The sequence below is a fragment of the Bos indicus genome, chromosome 2, assembly GCF_029378745.1.
Source record: "Bos indicus isolate NIAB-ARS_2022 breed Sahiwal x Tharparkar chromosome 2, NIAB-ARS_B.indTharparkar_mat_pri_1.0, whole genome shotgun sequence".
NCBI lineage: Eukaryota > Metazoa > Chordata > Mammalia > Artiodactyla > Bovidae > Bos > Bos indicus.
Genome location: NC_091761.1, coordinates 124681017 through 124708688, shown reverse-complemented (window position 1 = coordinate 124708688; position 27672 = coordinate 124681017). Strand labels below are relative to the sequence as shown.

The 27672-nt window shown below is 39.5% G+C and overlaps 1 protein-coding gene across 14 annotated transcripts in view; it reads left to right on the top strand.

Annotated features, from left to right (window-relative positions):
- Positions 1 to 27672, top strand: part of PHACTR4 (phosphatase and actin regulator 4) — a 109509-nt gene that overhangs the window by 58832 nt on the left and 23005 nt on the right. For 8 of the 14 annotated variants that reach the window (XM_070775150.1, XM_070775178.1, XM_070775146.1 and 5 more), the window contains 4 exons: positions 15579 to 15749; positions 16765 to 16845; positions 25093 to 25257; positions 25972 to 26367. In XM_070775150.1, the coding sequence (XP_070631251.1) occupies positions 15579 to 15749; positions 16765 to 16845; positions 25093 to 25257; positions 25972 to 26367 (813 nt within the window). Of the gene's footprint in view, positions 1 to 14652; positions 14681 to 15578; positions 15750 to 16764; positions 16846 to 25092; positions 25258 to 25971; positions 26368 to 27672 lie in introns of all 14 variants that reach the window. The other 6 variants (XM_070775165.1, XM_070775124.1, XM_070775153.1 and 3 more) reach the window with 2 other exon arrangements.

Here is a 27672-nt window from a genome sequence, read left to right as displayed (position 1 = left end):
TGAGGATTTTGATGTTTTTAACTTGAGGATATTTAATCACTTTGTGAAGAATAAATGAAGAAAAATATAAGTTAATTTTTCATTCAGTTATATTAATTTACAACTCATAGTTTTGTTTTACTTGATCCTTTTGGACTTTTAAGATAATATTGCTAGGAAACCATCTGTTAATTTCTTACCCTTGCGGAAAATAAGTGCTACAAGAACTCGTGGCTGTTAAGAAGTCAGTGGTGTTTTACTGCTGTTTTACGGGACTTGAACTGTTGCTATATACATGCGGTATAGAACTAGAATTGTTGACTTCTATAAACAGGACATGTTTTGTTTTGGTTTGATTTGTTTTTTTGGCCATGGCATGAGGGATCTTAGTTCCCGAACCAGTTCCACTGTGCCCTTTACAGTGAAAGCACAGAATCCTAACCACTGGACTGCCGGGGAATTCCCAACAGGACCATTTTTAAGATTTAAGTTAAAGTTTTAGGCTCAGTTGTACATTTTCCAAATAAGCTTTCCAAGCTTCTTCCATTGTGCTGGTGTTTCCGTTTCTCATAAGGCAACGCTTGGTATAAATATTTTTGAAGTCAGTGCTGTGCATTTGAAGTGTTATTGTCTCAGAAATAGCTGGAGACCAGGCTGATCATTGTAAGTGTAGCCAGAGTTTCAAAGAATATAAGTGAAATGGAGGTTCACTGTCACTGAGACTCGTTTTCCTAACATTGTGCGGTTTTGTCGAAGATGAAGATGGAAAGGTGGAAAAGATAGATGTAAGTGGATATTCATTAAAGGGTTGTTAAATATAAACAGAGTGGGGAAAAACCTGTGAATCATTTCTTGACATTATACTTTTTAAAAAAGGTTTATACCTTCTTATACCTTCTCTTTGATTTATGAAGCACCATAAAATATGTTCAGTCCCAGGCTACTTTTTTTTTTCCCCAGAAATAAAAAATGTTAGTGACTTTAAAGAAAGCCATGAAGTGTGGGAACACAGGTAACACTCTCAAATATGTCTTGTGGTTTAATGTAATTTCATTTCTAGAGGTGTACTTTCCCCTGAGAACTTGCCAGATGAAATTCCTACAAAGTAATTTTCATGTTTTATTGAAACTTGGGCACATCAATTGCAAAGTAAGTGATTCAGCCACATATTTTTAGAACTGAAATCAGAACTTGACTGACTTTACTTTGATCACCAGGGCTGAGTCCATATCAATTCAGTAGCTCACTTTTTTTTCTTAATGAACTATTTTATAGGTAGAAAAGGGTATAGAGGAAAATATAAAAGACCCTCTGGGGCTTCTACTTATCTTAAGAGATGAAATTAAAAATGGAGATATTTCCCCCCATCCCCTCTCTCTATTCCCACATTCCCTTATGATAACATTTTGCTTCTTTGTTCCCAGAGGTAACCACTCTCCAGAATTTAGTCAATTCCCTTTTGGGCCATTAAATTTTCCTGTGGTTTCTACTATAAAGATAGTTCTTTGTTAATAAGTCAGGATGTAAATCATGCTAGGCATTTATCTGTGAGATGGAAATGAAAGGTCTTTGAAAAGCAAGATGGGTAAGCAGGTACAACTTACTAATGAGTGGTGATATTTATGCAGAATGCTAATTTAACATCTAATACTAGACAAAAAATTTCATCTCAGTAGATAAAATTCATAATCTTTTCTGCCTATAAAAAAGGTAGGACTCATCATTCATCAGTTTTTCTGCCTACCAACAACCCTAATAAAAGATTTCTGAAGTAGGGATTTCCCTGGTGGCCTAGTGGCTACTATTCTGGGTTTTCACTGCTATGATCTGGGTTTAATCCCTGGTTCTTGAACTGAGATCCTACAAGACGCACAGTGCGGCCGGAAAAAAAAAAAAAAAAGACCTATGAAGAAGAAATAGAGATCACTCGGGTACCTAACTAAGGCTTTTATATTCTGAGTATAATTTTTGGATTTTATTTCCTATTATCTATGTAATTCAAAGGTAACGATAAGCTATTTTCATGGACAGACTTCATTTTATCATTTATAATTCAGGATGTGTTCTATTTGAGCAAATCAGGACCAGGTCTTGAAGGCTCAACATTGATGACTTTGAGGACTATACCATTACTATAAAGTCTTTTACCAAATATAATAGTTTCTTCATGAAATTTTAAAGGCATTTCAATGGGTAGGTGTCTGGTAAGAATATTTTACCAGATTCTTTGGAAAGATAAATGTAGAAAGTAAATTAAGAGCTAAATCGTTTGTTCAAAGTTCTCGGCCTGTAATACAGTAGTTAGTTTTAAGCTTCAAACTTGATGGTACTGGGTTTGGCAAGCCAAATGATGCAAAAATAAATGAATGAATGTATTGATTTCTTATTATTTTCAAGGCACTGTGAATGTGGCAGACTCTATGGGTATAATTCCTGTCTGTGCCTTTAAGAAGTTTACTTTCTAGTCAAGACTTTATAATATTGGGCTTCCCTGGTGGCTCACTGGTAAAGAATCTGCCTGCCAATGCAGGAAACACAGCTTCAATTCCTGATCCAGGAAGACCCCACATTCTGCGGAGCAACTAAGCCCATGCACCACAACTGCTGAGCCTGTGCTCTAGAGCCCAGGAGCTGCAATTTCTGAAGCCTGAGCGTCTAGAGCCCCCATGCTCCACAACAAGAAAAGCCACCACAATGAGCAGCCCAAGTACCTCAAGTACCACAGCTAGAGGAGCCCCTGCTTGCTGCAGCGAGAGAAAAGCCTGCGCAGCAACAAAGACCCAGCACAGCCATAAACAAACAAACAAGTAAATTTTGAAAGAACGTAAAATATTCAAAGTAAAATTTTTACATATTTTAAAATTTGTATAAGACATATTCCATTTTTTAAGGTTGTTAGCCGCCCATGGCTTATAATGGAAGTATCGAGGTGTTAACCAAGAAGAGTCTGCTTTCAAATAAATAACTTTGCAGGAGAACTCACATACAAATTTATGAGATGTTGTGTAAAAACAAGTATTTTTACTGTAGGTTCTCTCTAACAACAGGTGAGCCAATAGAGAATTTGAATGCAGAGTAAGAATTTACGCTGTGATGTCCATTCAAGGAAATAAACAGTGTTCCTCAGCAGTTCATATTAAAATGAAATATATCTATAGGAGAGGTCTGTAGGTTTACTGAGATAGGGACTTCCCTGGCAGTCCAGTGGTTAAGAGTCCATGCTCCCACTGCAGGGGGTGTGGATTCAATCACTGGTTAAGGAACTAAGATCCTGTAAGCCATGCTCTGTGGCCAAAAATAAAAATTACTGAGGTAAAACTTTCAAATAATACTCTGTAATTCTCAATCAATGTAAAAGCTGTTTCTGTGTTCACTGGAATCCTTTACTATGTTATCATATGAAAACAAACAGCTAATTATCACATGTCCCTAAATTAGGCAGAAAGAATTTTAATAAATTCTACCCAGCCATTTAGTCTAGAACTGTCCTTCTCTTTCTGCCTTTCCATTCCCCCTGTCTAGCTCTTTTCTTTTTTTGGCCCCATCATGTACCTTTCACTCACTAATTGCCCTCTCCCCACTGCCACTTTTCCTTTGTATAAGGATATGCTGCATCAAAAGATATTGTATTGTCATATTTTCTCTTCATTCCTTTTCCATCATCATTTGATTCATTTTGCTCTGAAATTTGTTGTTGTGGGTTCTTAGACATGAAAATAGTGGTTTGGGAAGGGTGCTTTAGAAATAATATGTTATTTGGAGGCAAGATCAGTAAGGGGATTGGTGGATGGACAAATTTTAATATAGTTATATAACAATATTAACATAGAAATGAATAATAGATGGACTAATTAAAAATAAACTTCTTCATGAGACTTGAAAGAACACTTGGCACTACTTGGTCATCAGAATTATCAGACGTCTCTCATACCTATCTAGACCTAAAAATAAATGCTTCTGAGAAAGAAGGAACAGGATTACTTTCTTCATGTGATGCAAGAATCAGGAGAAAGTGTAGGGGTCTGTCATGAACTCCTTAAAGGATTTTCCGTTGTTATTGAATGTAGAATACCAATCAAAAATTATTTTCTGAATAGCCCATTGTCACAATAATGTATTACTTCTTTCTACTTGCTGGTTAATTTTGAGAGGTTTAAGGTTTTTTTCCCTGAGAGAATATATTATCTCGCACCTCACTATAAAAACTTGCAACTTGCAACTTTTATCAAAAAATTATAAACATCCAATTTGCCAGAGTAAAGCACCATAATTTCTTGGTGCAATTATGGTCAAAGAACTGTTTTCCTAGAGTTGGAATCTCAGACCTAATTTACCTGCAGGTACAGAGAAAGGTACAGAAGAGAGCTGTCTTCATGAGTGCTTTCCCAGTTCTATTTCCCAAAGGTCAGAACTATGCGGTATTTCCAAGGGAAGTTATGGGCCTGTTGCAGACAAAGCCTGCTTTGTTCATTAGTGGCAGGTTTTGCTTTCTGTAATTTTGTTGCAGTTTTCTAAAACAGTTTTTTAAATCCAATAATAATCCTCTTTTCGAAGGCAAAAGCAACTACAATAGTGTAAGTACCATAAATTAGTGTTCTCCATTTACAGAGTTCTAATGCTGTTAAAATGCTTGTATAAAAGCAAGATCTGTTTCAAGTTAGATGGGCATAAAAGGAAATTAAACAGAATCATGAGATTATAAAAGTAATTGATCACTATATATATAAATCAGATCATTATGCTGTATTCCTTGAACTTAAAAAAAAAAAAGATAATTGGTGCCTCTTGATAATGGAATGTGTGTATCTTATTGCACAAAGCTATGTATTTTTAAGTTTTGGACAATAACTGATTATTAAAAGCTTTGTGGGTAAAAGGAGAATTTTATACACTTTAAATTCTATACATTTTTAAAAACTCAATCAGATCAGATCAGATCAGATCAGTCGCTCAGTTGTGTCCGACTCTTTGCAACCCCATGAATCGCAGCACGCCAGGCCTCCCTGTCCATCACCAACTCCCGGAGTTCACTCCAACTCTCGTCCATCGAGTCAGTGATGCCATCCAGCCATCTCATCCTCTGTCGTCTCCTTCTCCTCCTGCCCCCAATCCCTCCCAGCATCAGAGTCTTTTCCAATGAGTCAACTCTTCACATGAGGTGGCCAAAGTACTGGAGTTTCAGCTTTAGCATCATTCCTTCCAAAGAAATCCCAGCAAATTTGGAAAACTCAGCAGTGGCCACAGGACTGGAAAAGGTCAGTTTTCATTCCAATCCCAAAGAAAGGCAATGCCAAAGAATGCTCAAACTACCGCACAATTGCACTCATCTCACACGCTAGTAAAGTAATGCTTAAAGTTCTCCAAGCCAGGCTTCAGCAATACGTGAACCGTGAACTTCCTGATGTTCAGGCTGGTTTTAGAAAAGGCAGAGGAACCAGAGATCAAATTGCCAACATCCACTGGATCATGGAAAAAGCAAGAGAGTTCCAGAAAAACATCTATTTCTGCTTTATTGACTATGCCAAAGCCTTTGACTGTGTGAATCACAATCAACTGTGGACAATTCTGAAAGAGATGGGAATACCAGACCACCTGACCTGCCTCTTGAGAAATTTGTATGCAGGTCAGGAAGCAACAGTTAGAACTGGACATGGAACAACAGACTGGTTCCAAATAGGAAAAGAAGTACGTCAAGGCTGTATATTGTCACCCTGTTTATTTAACTTATATGCAGAAAAACTCAATAAGGTATAAGAAATAGAGCTCGAACTAAGAGAGTCCCAGTGAATTTGTTGCTTATTACTAAATCTAGTGAAGGGTAGTGGGTAAAGAAGACTGTCTTGAAAACTAAGTTATCTGTCAACTACAGTTTCCTGTGCCTTAACTTGCCTTCCAACTTGGATGACCAAGAATTGGCTGTAAATCAGGTTCTAAAATGAACTGGGCTTACTGTTTAACCCTGTTTTATCCTTTATCTCTAGCAAGTAATGTAGGTATAATATGTACCCACAGCAACTAGTCAATGAATACTTTATCTGAAGATGAAAAGTACTAAGAAATTTTTTAATAATACTATACATTTATTTAAAAATCACCTCAGAAATTCATGTGAATCAACTGAGCCTGAACTAAAAACATTGAGTTAAATACCAACCAGGAAAAAACTGAGGGTTGAAGAGCAAACTGCTAGAACTCTACATAATACATAAGAAATAAGTCTAGGACGTCCCTCGTGGCCCAGTGGTTAAGAATCCGCTTTGCAGTGTAGGGGACACAGATTCAATCCCTGATCCGAGAGGAGGCCTGTGCACCGCAAGTACTGAAGCCTGCGCACTCTAGGGCCCGTGAGCCTCAACTACTGAGCCCGTTGGCTACGACTCCTGAAGCCCATGCGCCTAGAGCCTGTGCTCCACAACAGGAGAAGCCGCTGCAGTGAGAAGCCCATGGTGTACAGCAGCTAGAGAGTAGCCGCCACTGACCGCACCTAGAGAAAGCCAGCACGCAGCAACAAAGACCCAGCACAGCCAAAAATAATGCAATATTTAATTAGTTAAATTTACAAAAAGAAGTCGATGAAATGTGAGGTACTACAACTTGAAGGAGGAAGTAAGTAGTTTAAACACGGGGGCACAGTTTCAAAATACTACTGAAGCTTCAAACTCCAGACTGTAATTTAGTTGGGTATCTTGCACTCCTAACCTCCACCCCCTCCAGAAAGCACCAGGACCTCCACAGCTTTCCTAGTGGCCTGCAGTTACGTGACTTCTTTGGAACACACACCATAAAACTGTAAGCAGCGTTCTACACCCTGTTTTCTGGCAAACAAAGGGAAATAAGGAGGGAAACCACCTTCTTTTGGCTCTCATGGAAAACAGAATGGGACCATAAATACATTTTAAGTTCCGTAATTAATTTAAACAATGAGATACCCAAATGTGACTCCTGTATTTCTTCTGTGAAATTGACAATAGGAGGGAGATGGTCGTAAAATCAGAGTTGTTGAGGACAAATGTTTGGTTGATGTGCAAATTTGCTTATGAGTGGTTTCAAACTCATGCTCTAAGTCCTTTATTTAGGAGTACAGAAACAATATTTGAGGTGTAATTGTATCATTAAAATTTTAAAAAGTGGTTTCTAGACATCTGAACTATAGTTTTTGTTGTATCATTTATTCATCCATCAGTTTTTCTTTCTTTCTATTGCAGTTTTCTAAGTGGTGCAATTGAATTTTCTTCATGTCAGACAAAAATTCATAGTAAGAAACCTGAACAGTTTTAATGGATTCAAGAATGCTACAGAGATTAGTGGCTTCAATTACATCTAATCAGCCACCCCTATCAAGGATTTGTGCATACTTTAAAACCCTTCATTCCACAGCTGAAAAGCTTACACCTGGTGAATTTAGATTACCATTAACTTTGTTCTCTAGCTTCATGTATCACTATTCCAGATACCAAAGAAAATGGCCTTGAATGGTTTAATTTGGTTAATACTTCGGACTGTGATTTTTATGTGGGAAATAATTCATTTTTATAGGAACCTAATGTTTAGGAAGAGTTGTTTTCCATTGTGTATTTATGTATATGCTGGACTTTATTAACTGTTATGGGCTCCCACTTTCAAAGTGAATTTGTTTTTGTTCCAATTATAAAAGCCATCCATGTTCATTGTAAAGGAAAAACACACACACACAAAATATAAGAAGCTAGAAAGGAGAAAAGCAAATATCCCATAATCCTACCATCAAATTATGTTTACATTTTAGACTAGTTCCTTCCATTCTCCTTTTTAATGTGTAGTATAGTTTAGATAATGTAATGTGTAAATAATGTAAATGTAAATAAATATATACCCTGTTTTTAACCTTGAATTATTACTCTAGAAACCTAGTTTTAATAATTATATATTGTTTTATATAAAATTTTCAGTTTATTTATATACCCATTGTTATACATTAAGATATTCACAATTATATACCACTCTAAATAAGACTGTCAGAAATAATATCTTTAGGCAGCTTCCATCTTCCAAAGCTGAGTCTACTAGATTTTTGTGTGAATGTTAATGAGAACTTAAGCTTTTTGATCCTTGCCCCCCTAGTTCTAAATAAAACTTTGTTAGTTTTGGGTTTTTTTTTAAAGAAGAATATATGCCCAAATGGAGTTTGATAATGGGAGGCTAATACCTGTTTCATACTCTTCAAAGTTGGATTTAGGCAGATGGCTGAGTAGGTCTTTCCAAAGAATGTTATTATAAGTCTACTTTCAGTCAGCTACTTTCCCTTCTTGGAAATATTCTTGAATGTAAGTAGGGAAGGCTTGACTGGCTACTTCTTGCTGCTGCTGCTGCTGCTAAGTCGCTTCAGTCGTGTCCAACTCTGTGCGACCCCATAGATGGCAGCCCACCAGGCTTCCCCGTCCCTGGAATTCTCAAGGCAAGAACACTGGAATGGGTTGTCATTTCCTTCTCCAATGCATGAAAGTGAAGTCGCTCAGTTGTGTCCAACTTTTAGCAACCCCATGGACTGCAGCCCACCAGGCTCCTCCATCCATGGAATTTTCCAGGCAAGAGTACTGGAGTGGGGGTGACATTGCCTTCTCTGGGCTACCTCTTACTACCATTTAATTACTTAAAGATCCTACTCTTCATATGTAGGACATTTGATGGAATCAAGTTTTTGTGAATTCCCTCTGTTGTCAGTAGTTGATTCTGGGGTAAAAGAGATGATTTACCCCTTTCCCTTTTCATTAAGAATGATTAATCTGCTTCTCTTTCTTCTTTTTCTGAAATCTTTCATGCATGAGAACACTCCCTTGATTCAGAATTTATTTCTTTCAGCAGGCACCTAAGCAAAGAGTACATGGGAATAACTTTATCAACACTTCATTTTAATCAGTTATAGGTGTTACTTTTGAATAATGGCTAAAAGTTGAGTTTCTAGAGCACTCTCAAACTAGTCTCCTCTAGAAATGCCTAAGAGTGTGACTTCAGAGTTCTCTCTCCCACGTGTCTTATCAACAACATGAAGAATCTGTTTCAACTTGAAGCAGAATCTTTTTTTTTCAGCTGTGCCACAGTGGCACATGGGATCTTAGTTCCCCTGCTGCTGCTGCTGCTAAGTCGCTTCAGTCGTGTCCGACTCTGTGCGACCCCATAAACAGCAGCCCACCAGGCTTCCCCGTCCCTGGGATTCTCCAGGCAAGAACACTGGAGTGGCTTGCCATTTCCTTCTCCAGTGCATGAAAGTGAAAAGTGAAAGTGAAGTCGCTCAGTCATGTCCGACTCTAGCGACCCTATGGACTGCAGCCTACCAGGCTCCTCCATCCATGGGATTTTCTAGGCAAAAGTACTGGAGTGGGGTGCCATTGCCTAACCATGGCCCCTTCCCTGGAAGCACAGAGTCTTAACTACTGGATTGCCAGGAAAGTCCTGAAACAAGATGTAAAGAAATAAGATGCACAACGTCAGTGAAGAAAGACTCCAAATACAGGATATGATTCATAAATAAGAAAGAAAAATCTATAATCCAGTGTAAAAATAGTGTACAATAATGATCTAAATCATAAAAATTGATTGCTGTATCCAATTTAAGTATGAAGGAATAAGTTCATTTTTTAAATTTATTTTTTTTAATTTATTTTTTAATTGGAGGAAAATTGCTTTACAATGTTGTGTTGGTTTTTGCCATAAAACGAATGCAAATCAGTTATATGTATATTCCCTCCCTCTTGAACCTCCCTCTCTTCCAACCATCCCACCCCTCTAGGTCATCACAGAGCACCAGGCTGGTTTCCCTGGGTTATATAGCAACTTTCCCCAGCCATCTGTTTTACATCAGATCAGATCAGTCGCTCAGTCGTGTCCGACTCTTTGCGAGTCCATGAATCGAAGCACGCCAGGCCTCCCTGTCCATCACCAACTCCTGGAATTCACTCAGACTCATGTCCATCGAGTCAGTGATGCCATCCAGCCATCTCATCTTTTGTCGTCCCCTTCTCTTCTTGACCCAATCCCTCCCAGCATCAGAGTCTTTTCCAATGAGTCAACTCTTCCCATGAGGTGGCCAAAGTACTGGAGTTTCAGCTTTAGCATCATTCCTTCCAAAGAAATCCCAGGGCTGATCTCCTTCAGAATGGACTGGTTGGATCCCCTTGCAGTCCAAGGGACTCTCAGGAGTCTTATATGTGTCAATGTGACCTTCTCAGTTCGTCCCACCTTCTTCTCTGTCCACAAATCTGTTCTCTATGTGTATATCTTAATTCCTTCTCTGCAGATAGTACATCAGTACCATTTTTCTAGATTCCATATATACACATTAATATACGATATTTGTTTTTCTTTATCCATTCTTGTTTTTCTTTATCCATACATCTGTTGAGGGACATCTAGGTTGCTTCCATGTCCTGGCTATTGTAAATAATGCTGCCAAAGTAATGACTTCTAACAGAAATGAACAAAGGACTGATAAAGTACCTGCTGAAATTTGAAGTCATTGTAAGTGGGTGGCAAATTAGTTTATGTGCTAAATCTCTCAGTTGTGTCTGATTCCTTGCAACCCCATGGACCGTAGTCCACCAGCCTCCTCTGTCTATGAGATTATCCCAGCAGCAATACTGGAGTGGGCTGCCATTTTCTCCTCCAGGGGATCTTCCCAACCCAAGGATCGAACCAAAGTCTCCTGCATCTCCTGCATTAGCAGGCGGATTCTTTACCACTGAGCCACCTGGGAAGCTCAAATTAGTTTATAAGGAAGCTCTAATAAGATACCTAGCTTTACTATTTGTACCCTTTATACATTTTGATAGAAAGTATCCAAAGAATGAAACATACAACAAAAAGTAGTCCAATGGTGGGGGGGGGAGGGGGGAGAGAAAACCAATGAAATTATATGTATAAAGTCCTGAAATAAATGTAAAAACTGAATCCCCAACTGAAACTACTATACCCAGTGAAAATATCCTTCAAAATAAATAGAATAAAATTATTCTACTTGGAAGCGGAGAATTGCAGGAAGAAATGAAGAATATCTGAAAGCAAGTATGCAGGAAATACAAAAGAATAGTATTTGTTAAAACCACAGTAATGTGTTCTGTGGTTTATTGTTATATGTATGTATAAGTAAAATATGACAACACGAGTAATGGAGTTGAAATGTAAAGTTCTTGCATTGTTTTATATGTTGTGAAAGTACTAACTTAAATGTAGACTGCAAGTCAAGGATGCACAGAACAAATGAGGCAAATGGAAAATAAACAGCAAAATGGTAGACCTCTAACCTCCAGCTGTGTGGAAAAGCATTCTATAAGACAGTAGTTTCAAACTAGAGAGAAAAACAAAGCAAGGATGTTATTAGAGCAGTGTAGAGAATTTCATAATGATAAAAGGGTCAATTCAACAGCAAGATACAGCTTTAAAGTATATAAAGCAAGAATTAATAGAAGTAAAGAGACAGATCCACTTTCATAGGTAGAAATAACAACATGCCTCTCTCAGTAACTGATAGAACAAGCTGACAACGTATCAAAAGGAATACTTATTAATGATTTGTATACCATGATAGACCAACCTGACATAACTGGCTTATATAGACCACTACACTCACTCACTGATACACTAATACACTATATTCCCAAGTACACGTGGAACATAGTATGTTATAAATCTAGAGAAGAAAAAGGAAAAAAAACAATAGTAAGTGGCTAGACGCTAAAAAAATTAATAATAAATGACTAATTCTCTTTAAAATCTAGGGAAAAAATTAATGTAAACTTTTTATTTATTTATAATTTAAATTCTGTCTGAGTCTAGGAAACTCACAGGGAAGATCCTCCCAATTCTTCTGTAGGAATAATTTACCTGAGTCGGAAACTCTGGAATGGTGCCATGATTTTCTGGTTTATTTTTCTTCAACAAAGAATTAGGTTACGTGCAAATAGTGTCTGCCTCTGTCTCTTAACATGCAAAAGCTTTCCAGATAGTATCTGGATTTGAATTTAGCAACCTGACTGACCATAAGAATCACCTGGGGAATTTTTTGAAAACAGATTTCTAGGGCCCACCTCCTGCAGATTCTATGTTTTGAAAAGGCAACTGAACTGATTCCAAGTATTTGAACAGCTTTGGGAGTCACGGAAATAATGTTCTGTTTGTCATGAAAGTGAGGAGGAGAGAAGGGAGAATATGAAAATACGGAAAGGAGAATGTGAGAATATGAATAAATTGGGGATAATAACAACTGGGTTAGGACTGGGTGTGGCTGAGCCTCACTTCATGATGCAAGAGGCATACCCACTTCTAAAAGTTTTATGGATGTGAAGATTAAGCACATTTGCATAAAGCATCAAAGAAAAAAACTGCTGTCTTTGCTTTTTGTATTCAGTGACTGGATGGCAGATGCATTCCTTTTTATCATAAGCTGTTGGTATTTTCCAGATACACTGTGACTTAATATAAACGGAATTTATTTTGAGCTCATACGCTAGCAGGCATAAATATGTTTGATTGGATATCATGATTTTGTTGTTTTGAATGTATAAGAAAAAGGGGATACATGTTGTTCAATATAATGAAGAACTAAAACACATAACAGAGAGGGCAGTGGCACCCCACTCCAGTACTCTTACCTGGAGAATCCCACGGACGGAGGAGCCTGCTGGGCTGCAGTCTGTGGGGTCGCAAAGAGTCGGACACGACCGAGCGATTTCCCTTTCACTTTTCACTTTCATGCATTGGAGAAGGAAATGGCAACCCACAACAGTGTTCTTGCCTGGAGAATCCCAGGGACGGGGGAGCCTGGTGGGCTGCCATCTATGGGGTCACAGTAGAGTTGGACATGACTGAAGCGACTTAGCAGTAGCAGCAGCAGCAAAACAGATAAACTAAGTCCTACTTTAGAAGGCGATTTCTTGCCCAGTTGTTGTGTCCGACTCTTTGTGACCCCGTGGACTGCAGCACGCCAGGCTTCCCTGTCTTCCTTTATCTCCTAGAGTTTGCTCAAACTCATGGCCGTTGAGTCAGTGATGCCATCCCACCATCTCATCCTCTGTCACCTCCTTCTCTTCCCATGTACAATCTTTCCCAGCATCAGGATCTTTTCCAATGCGCTGACTCTTCGCATCAGGTGTTCAAAGTATTGGAGCTTCAGCATCAGTCCTTCCAATAATATTCAGGGTTGATTTCCTTTAGGATGGACTGGTTGGATCTCCTTGCTGTCCAAGGGACTCTCAAGAGTGTTCTCCAACACCACAGTTCAAAAGCATCAATTCTTTGATGCTCAGCCTTCTTTATGGTCCAACTCTCACACCCATATTATGACTACTGGAAAAACCATAGCTTTGACTATACTGACCTTTGTCGCAAAGTGATGTCTCTGCTTTTTAATATGCTATTAAGGTTTGTCATAGCCTTTCTTCCAAGGAGTAAGCATCTTTTCATTTCATGATTGCAGTCACCATCTGCAGTGATTTTGGAACCCAAGAAAATAAAATCTGCAGTTTCCATTTTTCCCCATCTATTTGCCAAGAATGTGGTTAGGTATCAAAAAGATAGTGGAAGCAGGCTAGATTGGATGTATTTTCATTTTAAGACTTTACAGACAACAACTTTCTGTGATTTTGTTACTGCCTAAGATTTCTATAAAGTTTTTTGCCTATTTTTCTTTGTAAAAGCATCACATAGCACTTAGAATTTTTACTTTCGCATTGTTAGTTTGAGGGTTTTTTGTTTGTCTTGGCTTGGTTTTTGGTTTTTTATATTATCTTCTCTATTACTTTTAACCAAACAGGCATTTTCCTATGTGTCTTTTGGAACTGAGTGAAGTTCAGTCATTGGGTGGGTTAGCAAGAGATTTAAAGTTTCAGTCTATCCCTGCCTCAGTAAGGAAGGCTAATATTTGAGAAAGAACAGCTTATGTTACTTAGCTTCATTCCTGAAAGTGTTATCATGAACATATGTTAAATATTATATAATGAGTGCTCTTCAGTGTCTTCAGGTCTCACTGACATTCCATAATTGGTAGAATACTGTCTTAGTTAAAGCATTCACTCTTAAAAGCAGTACCACGTGTTCCCGCTAGTGCTTGGTGGTCTGTCCCAGGACAGGAGCAACCAACCTTGAAAAAATATGATCCAGTGTTATATTCTATTGCATTTCATGTAAAGAATTAGAATAGTCGAGACCCAAGATGCCCTCAAGTAAAGACATCAGTGGTGTCCTTTTCATCTCTTGCACTTCAGAAACCAGGCCCCTGTTTTGCCCTTGTCATTTTAGGCAAAATAATGTATCAGCAGCCATCGCTGCAGTCATTCTAATTACGATTGTGTAAATCTGATCTTTACCAATAGACTTCCCTAGACTCATCACCTACCAACTGAAAAAAGATTGAATTGGGCATGTGTTTCTTAAAAAAAAAAAATGCTTGTTGACTGTGTGTTTTCTCTTGTGAAAAAATATCTATTAAGAGGTTTTTCTAGTGCCTATATTATGCTCCTTTGTTTCTCCCCACCTCCAAATGCATTATTTGCTTCAAATGTGAAGTTATTTACAGTAAATATGTTAACTTATTACACGTGACTATATAGTATGTGGCACTTGATGTATTTCTACAAAGTAAAGGCCCCACTTGAATTCCAGGATTGTTATTCCACATGACTCTTTTTTTTTCTTCTCCTCTAGACTTCTCCAAAGAGCCCTGGGACAGTAGGTGGAGTGCAAAGTTGTATTGTGTTGCCTTCCTGCTTTTTTTTTTGTTGTTGCCTTCCTGCTTTTTATTATTATTATTATTCTTGGCCCAGTCTTGGCTGCTTCTTTCTGTGCCACTAAAGCTCACTCACTAAACCCTGCATGTGTGGTCATTATGAGGGACTCATGGCCTTTCATTTCAGTCCTGCACATTTATCATGTCAGTTATGTTTCTTGTCAAATCTTTAGAATCAGTTTTGTCCCTAAAGCAATCTTGTGATAAGTAAACTGAACTCTCATTCTACTTTAAATTTTTCCTTTGTTTTGAAGCATCTCTAACACCCCTGTCCCATCCCCCAAGTCCCTTCCAGTACTCCCAAATGACCTAAGGTCTTTTTTGCAAAGGGAGAAAATAATCTGATAACATACACAAGAAATTGTTACCCCCTCCCTGACTGTTTATGTCCTGAGAAAGGAGAGCAGGGAGAGGGCAGTGTTTAACAGAGAAAGTGACTCACTCACCGATGGAATTCTCTGCTTCAGTGACACAAGAGATAGTATTGTTAACTGGCCTTCCCCCATGCCAAGAAGCCTACGTTGAGGCAAGATCTCATGCATATTGGGAAGAGATTCACATTTGTGTGTGCATGTGCCTTTAAGAGATTTGAGCTGATTATGATCATCTCATTGAATTTTTGTCCTAAAATGATGTGTCAGCTCCATTGGGTTCTCTTTCCCCTTAGTAATTTATCTGTCCTGGATTTTGATGTCTGGTGTCCATGGAGTCTGTCTGCATGATTATTCATCATTGCTCTGATCCTTTCCAACTACCACAGGAAGAGAGGGGAAGGGACATTTTCAAGATTATGTTGAAATAATAAATTGGCTGTTCTCTTCCCTCTCTCCCTCTCATGCAACAGAAGAAATAGGTCAGCCCACTGCAGACCTAGGCATGGTCATGGACTGTGTGGAAGCAGGAGACATAACGCCTCCTACCAAAAGGAAGAGCAAGTTCTCAGGCTTTGGCAAGATCTTCAAGCCCTGGAAATGGCGGAAAAAAAAAAGTGATAAATTCAAAGAGACATCAGAAGGTGAGATGTTAAAATTGATGTATATGTTCTGAGTCAAAGAGTTCCCCATTGGAAGTACCTAACTTTTTCATTCTCTTCCCAATTTTCTATAACCCCCTATTTGAAGAGGAAATTGAATCTTTTAGAATTAAAAAACAAGTGGTCACTCACTAAGTATTTTGATGGAATTAATGTTTATCAGTTGAGTGGTGAATAGAGCTCCTGAACTACAGCAGGTCTAAGATGCTCTCTTTTTCTAGCCGCACTGGGTCTTCATCACCGTTTGTTGGCTTTCTCCAGCTGCGGTGCGCAGGCTTCTCGCTGCAGCGGCTTCTCCTGTTGGGGAGCGTAGGCTCCGGAGCCGGGTCTCAGTAGCGGCGGCACACGCACTTGGTTGCCTTGTGGCGTGTGGGATCTTCCCAGACCCGGAATCAAACCCATGTTTCCTGCATTGGCAGACAGATTCTTAACCACTGGACTACCAGGGAAGCCCTAAGATGCTGCTTTTTTCCTGTTTTGGCTACTTCCTCCCAGAAAAAGTTCGTCCATAAGTATCTCATTATTGAAATTTCCATAGAAAAGAAAGGAGGGACTTTGGAATGCAGAGGACTTGGGTTCCATCCCTGGTTGGGGAATTAAGATCCCACTTGCCACAGAGCAACTAAGCCCTGTCGTAGCCAAATAAATAATTCTAAAAAAAGGAAGGAATTCCCTGGCAGTCCAGTGGTTAGGATTCCTCCCCCTCACTACCAAAGGCCAGAGTTCAATCCTTGGTCAGGAAACTAAGGTTCTATAAGCCTGATAGCGTGGCGAAAAAAAAAGGGGGGGCAGTAAAGCTGAACTTGTGTAGTTCCTTTTGGAAATGATACTTAGCCAATAGCACAGGATGCCAGAGAAATTAAGTTTTAAAATTTGAAGGTTGGTTTTGTATTCTTTTCTTTCCTAAGAATAGAAAATTGAACCACTTTATTCTTTTACCTAAGATGTTGACTTTTGTCTGCACATTTCTGAGTATTGTTTTCTAATTTAATATTAGTTTTAGAGAGAAAAATATCTATGCGAAAACCGAGAGAAGAGCTGGTTAAAAGAGGGCTTCTTTTGGAAGACTCTGAGCAGGGTGAGTATGCATACACTCAAATAGCATATGCCTGTCTCTGTACACTTGGTCTTTGGTTCTGACTAGGTATTTGAATTTTCTTTATTATTGCTGTTGTTGAGAGGGGAGAGGACTTTAAAAAACTTTCATCATCTAGAATATATATTTTTAAAACTTTGATTAAAAAAGAAAAGGCAATCAGTAGGAAAGTCGGCAAAAGCACTGAACAGACAGTTCACTGAAGAGTACATACAGATGCACAATAAACAGAAAAAGGTGGGTTTCTTACTTCATTAATAATTAAGAGATGCAAATTAAAACCAAAATAAAAGCTCTACGCACAAACTAGAAAACCTAAAATTAACCAAATGACCAAGAACAAGAACTGATGAGGGTATGAAATAAGTGGAATTTACATACAACTATTGTTATAAGAGTTAAAGTGGAATAATCACATTGAAAAATAGTTTAACCTAATCTACGAAAGCTCAGTTCAGTTCAGTTCAGTCGCTCAGTCGTGTCCGACTCTTTGCGACCCCATGAATTGCAGCACGCCAGGCCTCCCTGTCCATCACCAACTCCCAGAGTTCACTCAGACTCACGTCCAACGAGTCAGTGATGCCATCCAGCCATCTCATCCTCTGTCGTCCCCTTCTCCTCCTGCCCCCAATTCCTCCCAGCATCAGAGTCTTCCAGTGAGTCAACTCTTCACATGAGGTGGCCAAAGTACCGGAGTTTCAGCTTTAGCATCATTCCTTCCAAAGAAATCCCAGGGCAGATTTCCTTCAGAATGGACTAGTTGGATCTCCTTGTAGTCCAAGGGACTCTCAAGAGTCTTCTCCAACACCACGGTTCAAAAGCATCAATTCTTCGGCACTCAGCTTTCTTCACAGTCCAACTCTCACATCCATACACGACCACTGGAAAAACCATAGCCTTGACTAGACGGACCTTTGTTGGCAAAGTAATGTCTCTGTTTTTCCATATACTGTCTAGGTTGGTCATAACTTTCCTTCCAAGGAGTAAGCATCTTTTAGTTTCATGGCTACAGTCACCATCTGCAGTGATTTTGGAGCCCCAAAAAATAAAGTCTGACTCTGTTTCTACTGTTTCCCCATCTATTTGCCATGAAGTGATGGGACCAGAAGCCATGATCTTAGTTTTCTGAATGTTGAGTTTTAAGCCAACTTTTTCACTCCTCTTTCACCTTCATCAAGAGGCTTTTTAGTTCCTCTTCACTTTCTGCCATAAGGGTGGTGTCATCTGCATATCTGAGGTTATTGATATTTTTCCCGACAATCTTGATTCCAGCTTGTGCTTCTTCCAGTCCAGCATTTCTCATAATGTACTCTGCATATAAGTTAAATAAGCAGGGTGACAATATACAGCCCTGTCATACTCCTTTTCCTATTTGGAACCAGTCTGTTGTTCCATGTCCAGTTCTAACTGTTGCTTCCTGACCTGCATATAAATTTCTCAAGAGGCAGGTCAGGTGGTCTGGTATTCCCATCTCTTTCAGAATTTTCCACAGTTTATTGTGATCCACACAGTCAAAGGCTTTGGCACAGTCAATAAAGCAGAAATAGATGTTCTTCTGGAATTCTCTTGCTTTTTCAATGATCCAGTGGATGTTGGCAATTTGATCTCTGGTTCCTCTGCCTTTTCTAAAACCAGCTTGTACAACTAGAAGTTCACGGTTCACGTATTGCTGAAGCCTGGCTTGGAGAATTTTGAGCATTACTTTACTAGTGTGTGAGATGAGTGCAATTGTGCAGTAGTTTGAGCATTCCTTGGCATTGCCTTTCTTTGGGATTGGAATGAAAACTGACCTTTTCCAGTCCTGTGGCCACTGCTGAGTTTTCCAAATGTGCTGGCATATTGAGTGCAGCACTTTCACAGCATCATCTTACAGAATTTGGAATAGCTCAACTGGAATTCCATCACCTCCACCAGCTTTGTTTGTAGTGATGCTTTCTAAGGCCCACTTGACTTCACATTCCAGGATGTCTGGCTCTAGGTCAGTGATCACACCATCGTGATTATCTGGGTTGTGAAGATCTTTTTTTACAGTTCTTCTGTGTATTCCTGCCATCTCTTCTTAATATCTTCTGCTTCTGTTAGGTCCATACCATTTCTGTCCTTTATTGAGCCCATCTTTGCATGAAATGTCCCCTTGGTATCTCTAATTTTCTTGAAGAGATCTCTAGTCTTTCCCATTCTGTTATTTTCTTCTCTTTCTTTGCATTGATCGCTGAGGAAGGCTTTCTGTTCTCTTCTTGTTATTCTTTGGAACTCTGTATTCAGATGCTTATATCTTTCCTTTTCTCCTTTGCTTTTCGCTTCTCTTCTTTTCACAGCTATTGGTAAGGCCTCCCTAGACAGCCATTTTGCTTTTTTGCATTTTTTTTCCATGGGGATGGTCTTCATCCCTGTCTCCTGTACAGTGTCACAAACCTCAGTCCATAGTTCATCAGGCACTCTATCAGATTTAGTCCCTTAAATCTATTTCTCACTTCCACTGTATAATCATAAGGGATTTGATTTAGGTCATACCTGAATGGTCTAGTGGTTTTCCCTACTTTCTTCAATTTAAGTCTGAATTTGGCAGTAAGAAGTTCATGATCTGAGCCACAGTCAGCTCCTGGTCTTGTTTTTGTTGATTGTATAGAGCTTCTCCATCTTTGGCTGCAAAGAATATAATCAGTCTGATTTCGATGTTGACTATCTGGTGATGTCCATGTGTAGAGTCTTCTCTTGTGTTGTTGGAAGAGGGTGTTTGCTATGACCAGTGCATTTTCTTGGCAAAACTCTATTAGTCTTTGCCCTGCTTCATTCCGTATTCCAAGGCCAAATTTGCCTGTTACTCACGGTGTTTCTTGACTTCCTACTTTTGCATTCCAGTCCCCTATAATGAAAAGGACATCTTTTGTGGGTGTTAGTTCTAAAAGGTCTTGTAGGTCTTCATAGAACTGTTCAACTTCAGCTTCTTCAGCGTTACTGGTTGGGGCATAGATTTGGATTACTGTGATATTAAATGGTTTGCCTTGGAAACGAACAGATATCATTCTGTCGTTTTTGAGATTACATCCAAGTACTGCATTTCAAACTCTTTTGTTGACCATGATGGCCACTCCATTTCTTCTGAGGGATTCCTGCCCACAGTAGTAGATATAATGGTCATCTGAGTTAAATTCACCCATTCCAGTCCATTTTAGTTTGCTGATTCCTAGAATGTTGACTGGAGAAGGCAATGGCACCCCACTCCAGTCCTTTTGCCTGGAAAATCCCATGGACGGAGGAGCCTGGTGGGCTGCAGTACATGGGGTCACTAGAGTGGGACACGACTGAGCGACTTCACTTTCACTTTTCACTTTCATGCATTGGAGAAGGAAATGGCAACCCACTCCAGTGTTCTTGCCTGGAGAATCCCAGGGATGGGGAAGCCTGTCTCTGGGGTCGCACAGAGTCAGACACGACTGAAGCGACTTAGCAGCAGCAACGGCAGCAGAATGTCGACATTCACTCTTGCCATCTCTTGTTTGACCACTTCCAATTTGCTTTGATTCATGGACCTGACATTCCAGGTTCCTATGCAATATTGCTCTTTACAGCATCGGACCTTGCTTCTATCACCAGTCACATCCACAACTGGGTATTCTTTTTGCTTTGGTTCCATCCCTTCATTCTTTCTGGAGTTATTTCTCCACTGATCTCCAGTAGCATATTGGGCACCTACTGACCTGGGGAGTTCCTCTTTCAGTATCCTATCATTTTGCCTTTTCATACTGTTCATGGGGTTCTCAAGGCAAGAATACTGAAGTGGTTTGCCATTCCCTTCTCCAGTGGACCACATTCTGTCAGACCTCTCCACCATGACCCACCTGTCTTGGGTGGTCCCACGGGCATGGCTTAGTTTCATTGAGTTAGACAAGGCTGTGGTCCTAGTGTGATTAGATTGACTAGTTTTTTGTGAGTATGGTTTCAGTGTGTCTGCCCTCTGATACCCTCTTGCAACACCTACCGTCTTACTTGGGTTTCTCTTACCTTGGACGTGGGGTATCTCTTCACGGCGGCCCCTTCTGACCTTGAACGTGGAATAGCTCCTCTAGGCCCTCCTGGGCAGCCACCGCTCTTTGGAGGTGGGGTTGCTCCTCTCGGCCGCCGCCCCTGGCCTCGGAGGTGGGGTAGCTCCTCTCGGCTGCTCAGACGTGGGGTAGCTCCTCCCGGCTGCCGCCCCTGACCTCGGACGTGGGGTAGCTCCTCTTGGCTGCGTCCTCTCCGGCATGGGGTCCTCCCGGCTTCTGCCCCTGACCGCAGACGTGGGGTAGCTCCTCTCGGCCGTGCTAAGGGTGCCGGTTGCAGCCGCCTGCGCTAAATGTGGGCAGTTTACAAAGACTGTAAACCTATGTACAGTCTTTGGTATATACGGAACAAAAACACATGTATACATGTGTATCAGGAGATATATATAAATATGCTCATAGCCGCAATGTTTATTAACAGAGCAAAACTAGAAACAACCCAAATGTCCTCAGTAGTAAAATATATAAGTAACTTGGGATATACATTGATAAAATGAAATATTATATGGCAATACAAACTATACCTACTTCCTTTAATGTGAATTTCATCAGTAATACTGAGCAATTGAAGTCAGTCATGAAAGAATATATATTGTATTATTTCTATAAGTATAAGGAAACAACAGTGTTTGGAAATATATGATTGTGTGATTAAACTATAATGAAAACACAAAGAAAGGATTATCATAAGAGTTAGAAGAGTGATTGCTTTGTGGGGGAAGGAGAAACATTTTATAATATTTCTTAATGTCCATGATGCTCGCTCAGGTGTTTTCCTGGTAATATGTTTTTGAAACTTACATTTCTATTTTGTACCATTTTCTCTACTGGTGTTAAACTTGATAATGAAAAATACTAAATAATGATTAAGATATTTCTATAAAATTCAATGCCATACCATCTGTATTTTATTTATTTAAAGAAAGCCTTTTGAATATAATCTTAAAGGTTACTTTCCATTTAGAGTTATTACAAAATATTGGCTGTTTTCCCCTTGTTGTACAATACACCTTTGAGCCTATCTTATACCCCACAGTTTGTGCCTCCCACTCCCCACCCCTTTATTGCATATAAGTGGGCATATATTTTTTGTGGGAATGAAAACATCTAATGAAGAAAAAATATTAAATAAAACATAAAAAGTGAGGGTAATTGATTTTTTTTTTTTTTTTAAGAATCTCAACTTAAGGGGTAAACAAAATGATTGTATTTCTTCTAATAATTACCTCCTTATTTTCTATATTAAAGTCCATTTTCTTACTGAGGGGAATAAAAAAACTTCCTTCAACCTTCCCTCCAAAGTGCCTTCCTTATCTGGCTATGGTCTTTAACTCTGAAATTGCCATTTAGTGGTTGGTGAAGGATCCTTGGGGCCAACATTCTCTTTCTCTTTGTACATCCTCAGCTTTGTGCTAGCTGTAGAACTGTGTCATTTTCTTTTCTTTTTTTATCAACTACATCTCCACGCCCATATTGCTACCCTAATCTTTCTTGTTAGTCTGTCATGAAGATCATGCTTTGGTATTTCAACACTCACTGCTGGCTTAATAATGTCAGAACTTTCTCCAATGTGACTTATATGAAGCAGCTTATCAGAAAAGTAAGACTGTAATACACTGGTTGCATTTCATTTCTCTTCATTAGAGCTACTTTGCGTAAGACAAATCTGAAAGCAAAGTTTTAAAAATATATTCTTTGGTTGGTGGGAGAAAGGAACCAAACCAATGGAATATTATACTCTAGGCTTTGGACCATGTGATTGTGTTGCTTACTTGCAAATTTTAATTAAATTATGTATTTATTATCTCAACTATATAAAAATTAAGCAGAGAAAACAAACTTGAAGGAAATACACTAAAATATCATTAGCATTAGTTATTTCTGGATGTTAGAATGGGAGTATAGAAGATTTTTTCTATTTTTCTAAATTTTCTGCATGGTTAGTAATGAGCATGTATAACTTGTTTTTTCATGAGTCTATTTGTTTTTTACAGTAGGACACAAAATCTTCTAGGTATTTAGGTGGGTAACTACAATTATAATGCCTCTTTTACAGCACCTTTGGCCGCTGCTTTTTTGATAATAGCTGTTCCTTACCCCGTGCCCTCTCTTGTCTCTCACCTTTCTTTCTCACTCACCAAACCCCATACATTACTTCCTTCTTGTTTTTCACCTTCAATCAGTCAGTTTTGCTATATGCTTCCTACTGGCTTTTGTTCCAAGTTATTTTTAGCCTAGAAGCAAGCTTGAAGGTCTAATTGACAAGGGAATTGTAACCATTGGACAAGATGCACCTATGCTAACCAGAGAACTGACCTAAGATTTACTCTGTAAGAAGAAACTGAGATGGGCCTTACAGCTTGCTTATGGATCTCCAGTTTAGGTTAAAAGCAGTATTTGAACCTTGCAATTCTTTTCATACTCAGAAACGGCTTTTGGCTTGATTATGGTTCTGACTTGACCGTATTATAAAATATATCATGGACTTTCTGAGTTGGGGGTTGCAAAGCACTCATAGATGTTCAGGCCAGATTCTATTAATATTTCTATTCTACTCCATTAGCGTTTAGCACAGACCCTTTGCATTAAATAGAAGAAATTTTACTTCAAAGTAGACAATCCTGATTAAGTAACTTGAGAAATGACTGATCACTTTTGCTGGTATGTGCTGAGTAGAAACTAGTTAATAATGTGTCTTAAACTTTCACTACATGTTTTTCTAAAGTGGGGGTCTTTGTTGGCTTTGAAGTGATTCATTGCTTTACATTCTAGAAAACCCTGTTTTTTGTTAAAGCTGAGCTATATTAACATGAGTAGTAACTTACTACATTTGCATAGCTGTTGTCATCTTGCCCCGTCTGTTTTAAAATTTAAAATACAAATGCTTGTCAGAATACTTTTACTTTAGAAGTACATTTTCATTCAGTGCTCATTTGACTTAGACTTTTTTTTCACTACTTTTAACCCAAGCTCCACCTGTTATTGAGACTGTGTAAAGAATGATACTATCTAATTTCTTAGTAGGAAATGCTGGGTTGGGGTGCAGGAGTCTACAAGGAGTATCTCCCTATGAAAAACAAAGAGAGTAACTAGAGAGTAATTAGTTCCAGTTTCCATGACCCTAGGAGGTGAGACAGTTCAGACTCTAACCTCAGTTTTTCAGTTCTCTCCTCCAAAGGAGTCTAGGTAACCTCACCAGTAACTGGGAACATTTGTCTAATTGTTCCGTGAAAAGTTCTTAACCTACAAGTGTAATAGCGATGAGTGGTCATCCCAAAGCCTGCAGCCTGGTGATCAATCCTGCCATTTAGCTTATAGGAATCCGTCATGTGTGTTAGGTTTACCTTTGATCTATCAGTTCTCCCCCTTGCTGTCTACTCCTGATGCCCTCAGGCACCTCTGCTATTTCTCACCTGCCTTCTGCTCATTATTAGCTTTCCTGTTCCAATCACTGCCTAATGCATCCTTCTCATCCTTCTCAGAGTTAATCTTCTACAAGACAGAGCAGATCTTATCTCTCTCCTACTTGAATTCTTTGGCTTCCTGTTACCTACAGGATTCAGTCCAGACTCCTTTACCTGGTGTTTGGTACCCTTCATAGCCTGGCTCTTGCTTACTTTTCCATTCTCTGTTCTTGCTTGTGTTTTCATTCCTATTAACGCTTTCTTCTGGGCATCTGTTCTCTTCCCAGGCCAAACTAATTGTCAGTTCCCAAACATGTCAAATAATCTCATACCTTCATACATGCTATTCTTTCTTCCTACGTGTCTTTCCTTATCTTGTCATCGAGTAGTAGGCTCCTGCTCCCCCTTTAAGACCCAGTTTAGCTACCACTTTCTGTGAAGCTTTTCTAACCCCATTGCCACCCCCAGGAGAATTGTGTCTTCATTCCTACCGTAGCACTTTATTCATTATAGCTCTTAACATTTAACATAGTGATCACCTATGTATAAGGAATCTGTCTTATTCATGTAGCAAAGCACATAATAGATAATCAAATGTTTATTGGAGAGAGGAATTACTTATTTTCATTGCTACTGTAAATCCAAATAATTTAGATCTCAATAATAAGATAAAACAGAAAGAGGGCTGGATGAAGGGGATAAGAAAGGTTAGAAATTGCTGACTCTTCTCCCTCCCTGATGACGCCAGTCCACCAGTTTGCTCTTTCTTTTGGACCTTGCAGGTGGTGAGGATCCAGGGAAGTTGAGCCATGCCACATTAAAGAACGGCCACACCACCCTCATAGGGAGCACCAGATCTTCTAGTCCAGTCCAGGTAGAGGAAGAGTCGGAAAGAATAGCTAGTCTTAGGAAGCCTGTTCCAGAAGAGGAGCCGAAGAAGCGACTAGGTAATTAACTCTGAGTTTTCTAGTTTAAGAGCCATGGACTGGTCATTCTCATTTATCTCAGGGGATTGCAGGAGCCAGAGGAGAAGTAAAATCCAGAGGGACTTCTGTTTCCCTCCAGCAATTCTTCAACTAGTTGCCGCTTGAAATAGAATTTCTCCCCTCATTCTTATATTTACAAAATACCTAAATTTGTGATTCTCAAGGACTGAGGTGTGTTAGTTGCTCAGTCATGTCAAACTCTTTGCGACCCCATGGTCTGTAGCCTGCCAGGTTCCTCTGTCCATGGATTTCTCCAGGCAAGAATACTGGAGTGGGTTGCCATTTCCTTCTCCAGAGGACCTTCCCGACCCAGAGATCAAACCCAGGTCTCCCGTATTGCAGGCAGATTCTTTACCATCTGAGCCAAATGGGAAAAGGCTATTAAATATCAGATGTCTGTGGGATTTTTTCAGGCTAAACATCCCTCCTCCTTCACCCAAGGGACTCTGTGTCCAGTTGCCTGGCTCTTGTGTGAAAAATCACTATCATAACGAGCCTCTCTTACTGATTGAGAAAGTGTTATATCCTAAAGTGTGTGAGGTTGGGAAACTTTGTCTGTAAACCAACCTGTACGTTAAATAATAGATGGAGTTGACCATAAGTGGTAGGTGTGTTACCTTTTTCAGCCTGTCTTGTGACTCTCTTTCCTTTTAAATCCCATCTATTATTTCACAGGCTCCAGTGGAAGCCAGCCTCATTCTGAAGCAGAGTTCGTTCCCGAGAGTATACCCAAACAGCCTTTACTCCCCCCTAAAAGACACTTGTCCTCTTCTCACGAAGCAAATGAAGGGCAAGCAAAGGATGCCACTTCCTCGGGCAGCTTGGCCAGACCCAGCTCGTCTGCCTCCACCACTGCCATCACCACAGCACCTGCTGCTACCATGGCTGCCACGAACCCAGCAAAAACTGTCCATTCCTCTGGCCCCCCTTCCCAAGCACCCAGGACTCTGCCCGCTGCTCCTGCCAGCACTCACACCACTGCTACCCTGAGCCTTACTCACACAGGCCCTGCCAAGCAGCCCCCTATTCCACCCCCAAAACCAACTCACAGAAACAGCAACCCTGTCATTGGTACGTAAGTCTTTAGCTTTCCAAAGTTTGGGGTTTGGTTTGGTTTTAGATGGTGGTTTTATTGGGTAATTGGTACAATATTGATTTGGCCTGTGAGAGAGTTCTCCATAGCTTGTCCCTTTGAATGCCCTCAGCATAGAAAAAAGTCTTGAAAATGAGACAGATGGCTATGAATGGAAACAGTGGGGTCAGATATCACTGAAATTAGGTTCAAGGTTTAGGAGATTAATACTTATTTTTCCTAAAGCATTGTTTCTGAACTGCTGTTTATAGTTGGTGGACTAGACATACGAACAGACGTGGGTTTGACCTACATGGTGAAAGGGTTTGTTTTTTTGTGTTTTTTTAACCTACTTTAAACTGCCAATGCATGCCTTCCTTCAACATAAACCCAGTAGATAAAGTGGTGATTGTAGAGGTGCCTGAGTAACTTGTGGTTCAGTATCTAACATAGCATGTTCATGGGGAACTGCAAAGCTACTTAAACTATCTTGATAAAATCACGTTTTGTCTTGGGAGAGTTAAGGATGCTACTCGTAATAAAATGAGTGGTAGAAGAATTAAAGCAGGGAAGATAGTAACTTTTTATTGGTTTAGTAAGTTTTTTATATGTACAGGAATTATATTTAGATTGGTTTTCCTTATATAAATTTAGAGGAATTTTCAAGAAAGGGAGGAGAAGAAAAAAGTAGTTTCTCAAGAAAAATGATATTAGCTTTAGTACTGCTTAAAGTTTTTGTTAATGATTGAATGAAGAAATAAAAAGTGTGCTCATTAAATGGCTAATTAACCAAATTAGGTGGAGTGACTAGAACCCTGAAAAACAGGCTTAGAATTCATTGTGAGTATAACAGGTTGGAGTAGCTTGAGAAAAACAGGATGGAGGTTATTACTATTATCACAGCCTTGGATGGATAGTGCCATGTTGACTTATCTCTGAGGATCGAGGAACTTTCCTACACTTGTTTTCAAAACCTCCATATGAAGTTTTATCTGTTTTATCTAGTGTATAGTTAGGGCAAAAAGAAAGTGAAGAAGTTGTGATTGGCTCAAGGTTATAGTTAGTGAGAGAGAGAAACCAAATACAGGCCTTTCAACTCTAGAGTGCAGGCCTCTGTCTGTACATTTGTGTTTTCAAACTGTTGTTTACATAGGGGTTCTCATTGTGGTCACCTGGAGGACTTGTTAAAACACAGAGTGCTGGGCTCTGCCCGTAGAGTTTCTGATTCAGTAAGTCTGGGGTAGTGCCCGAGAATTTACATTTCTGATGAGTTCGCAGATGATGCTGATGCTCTGTATATGGGA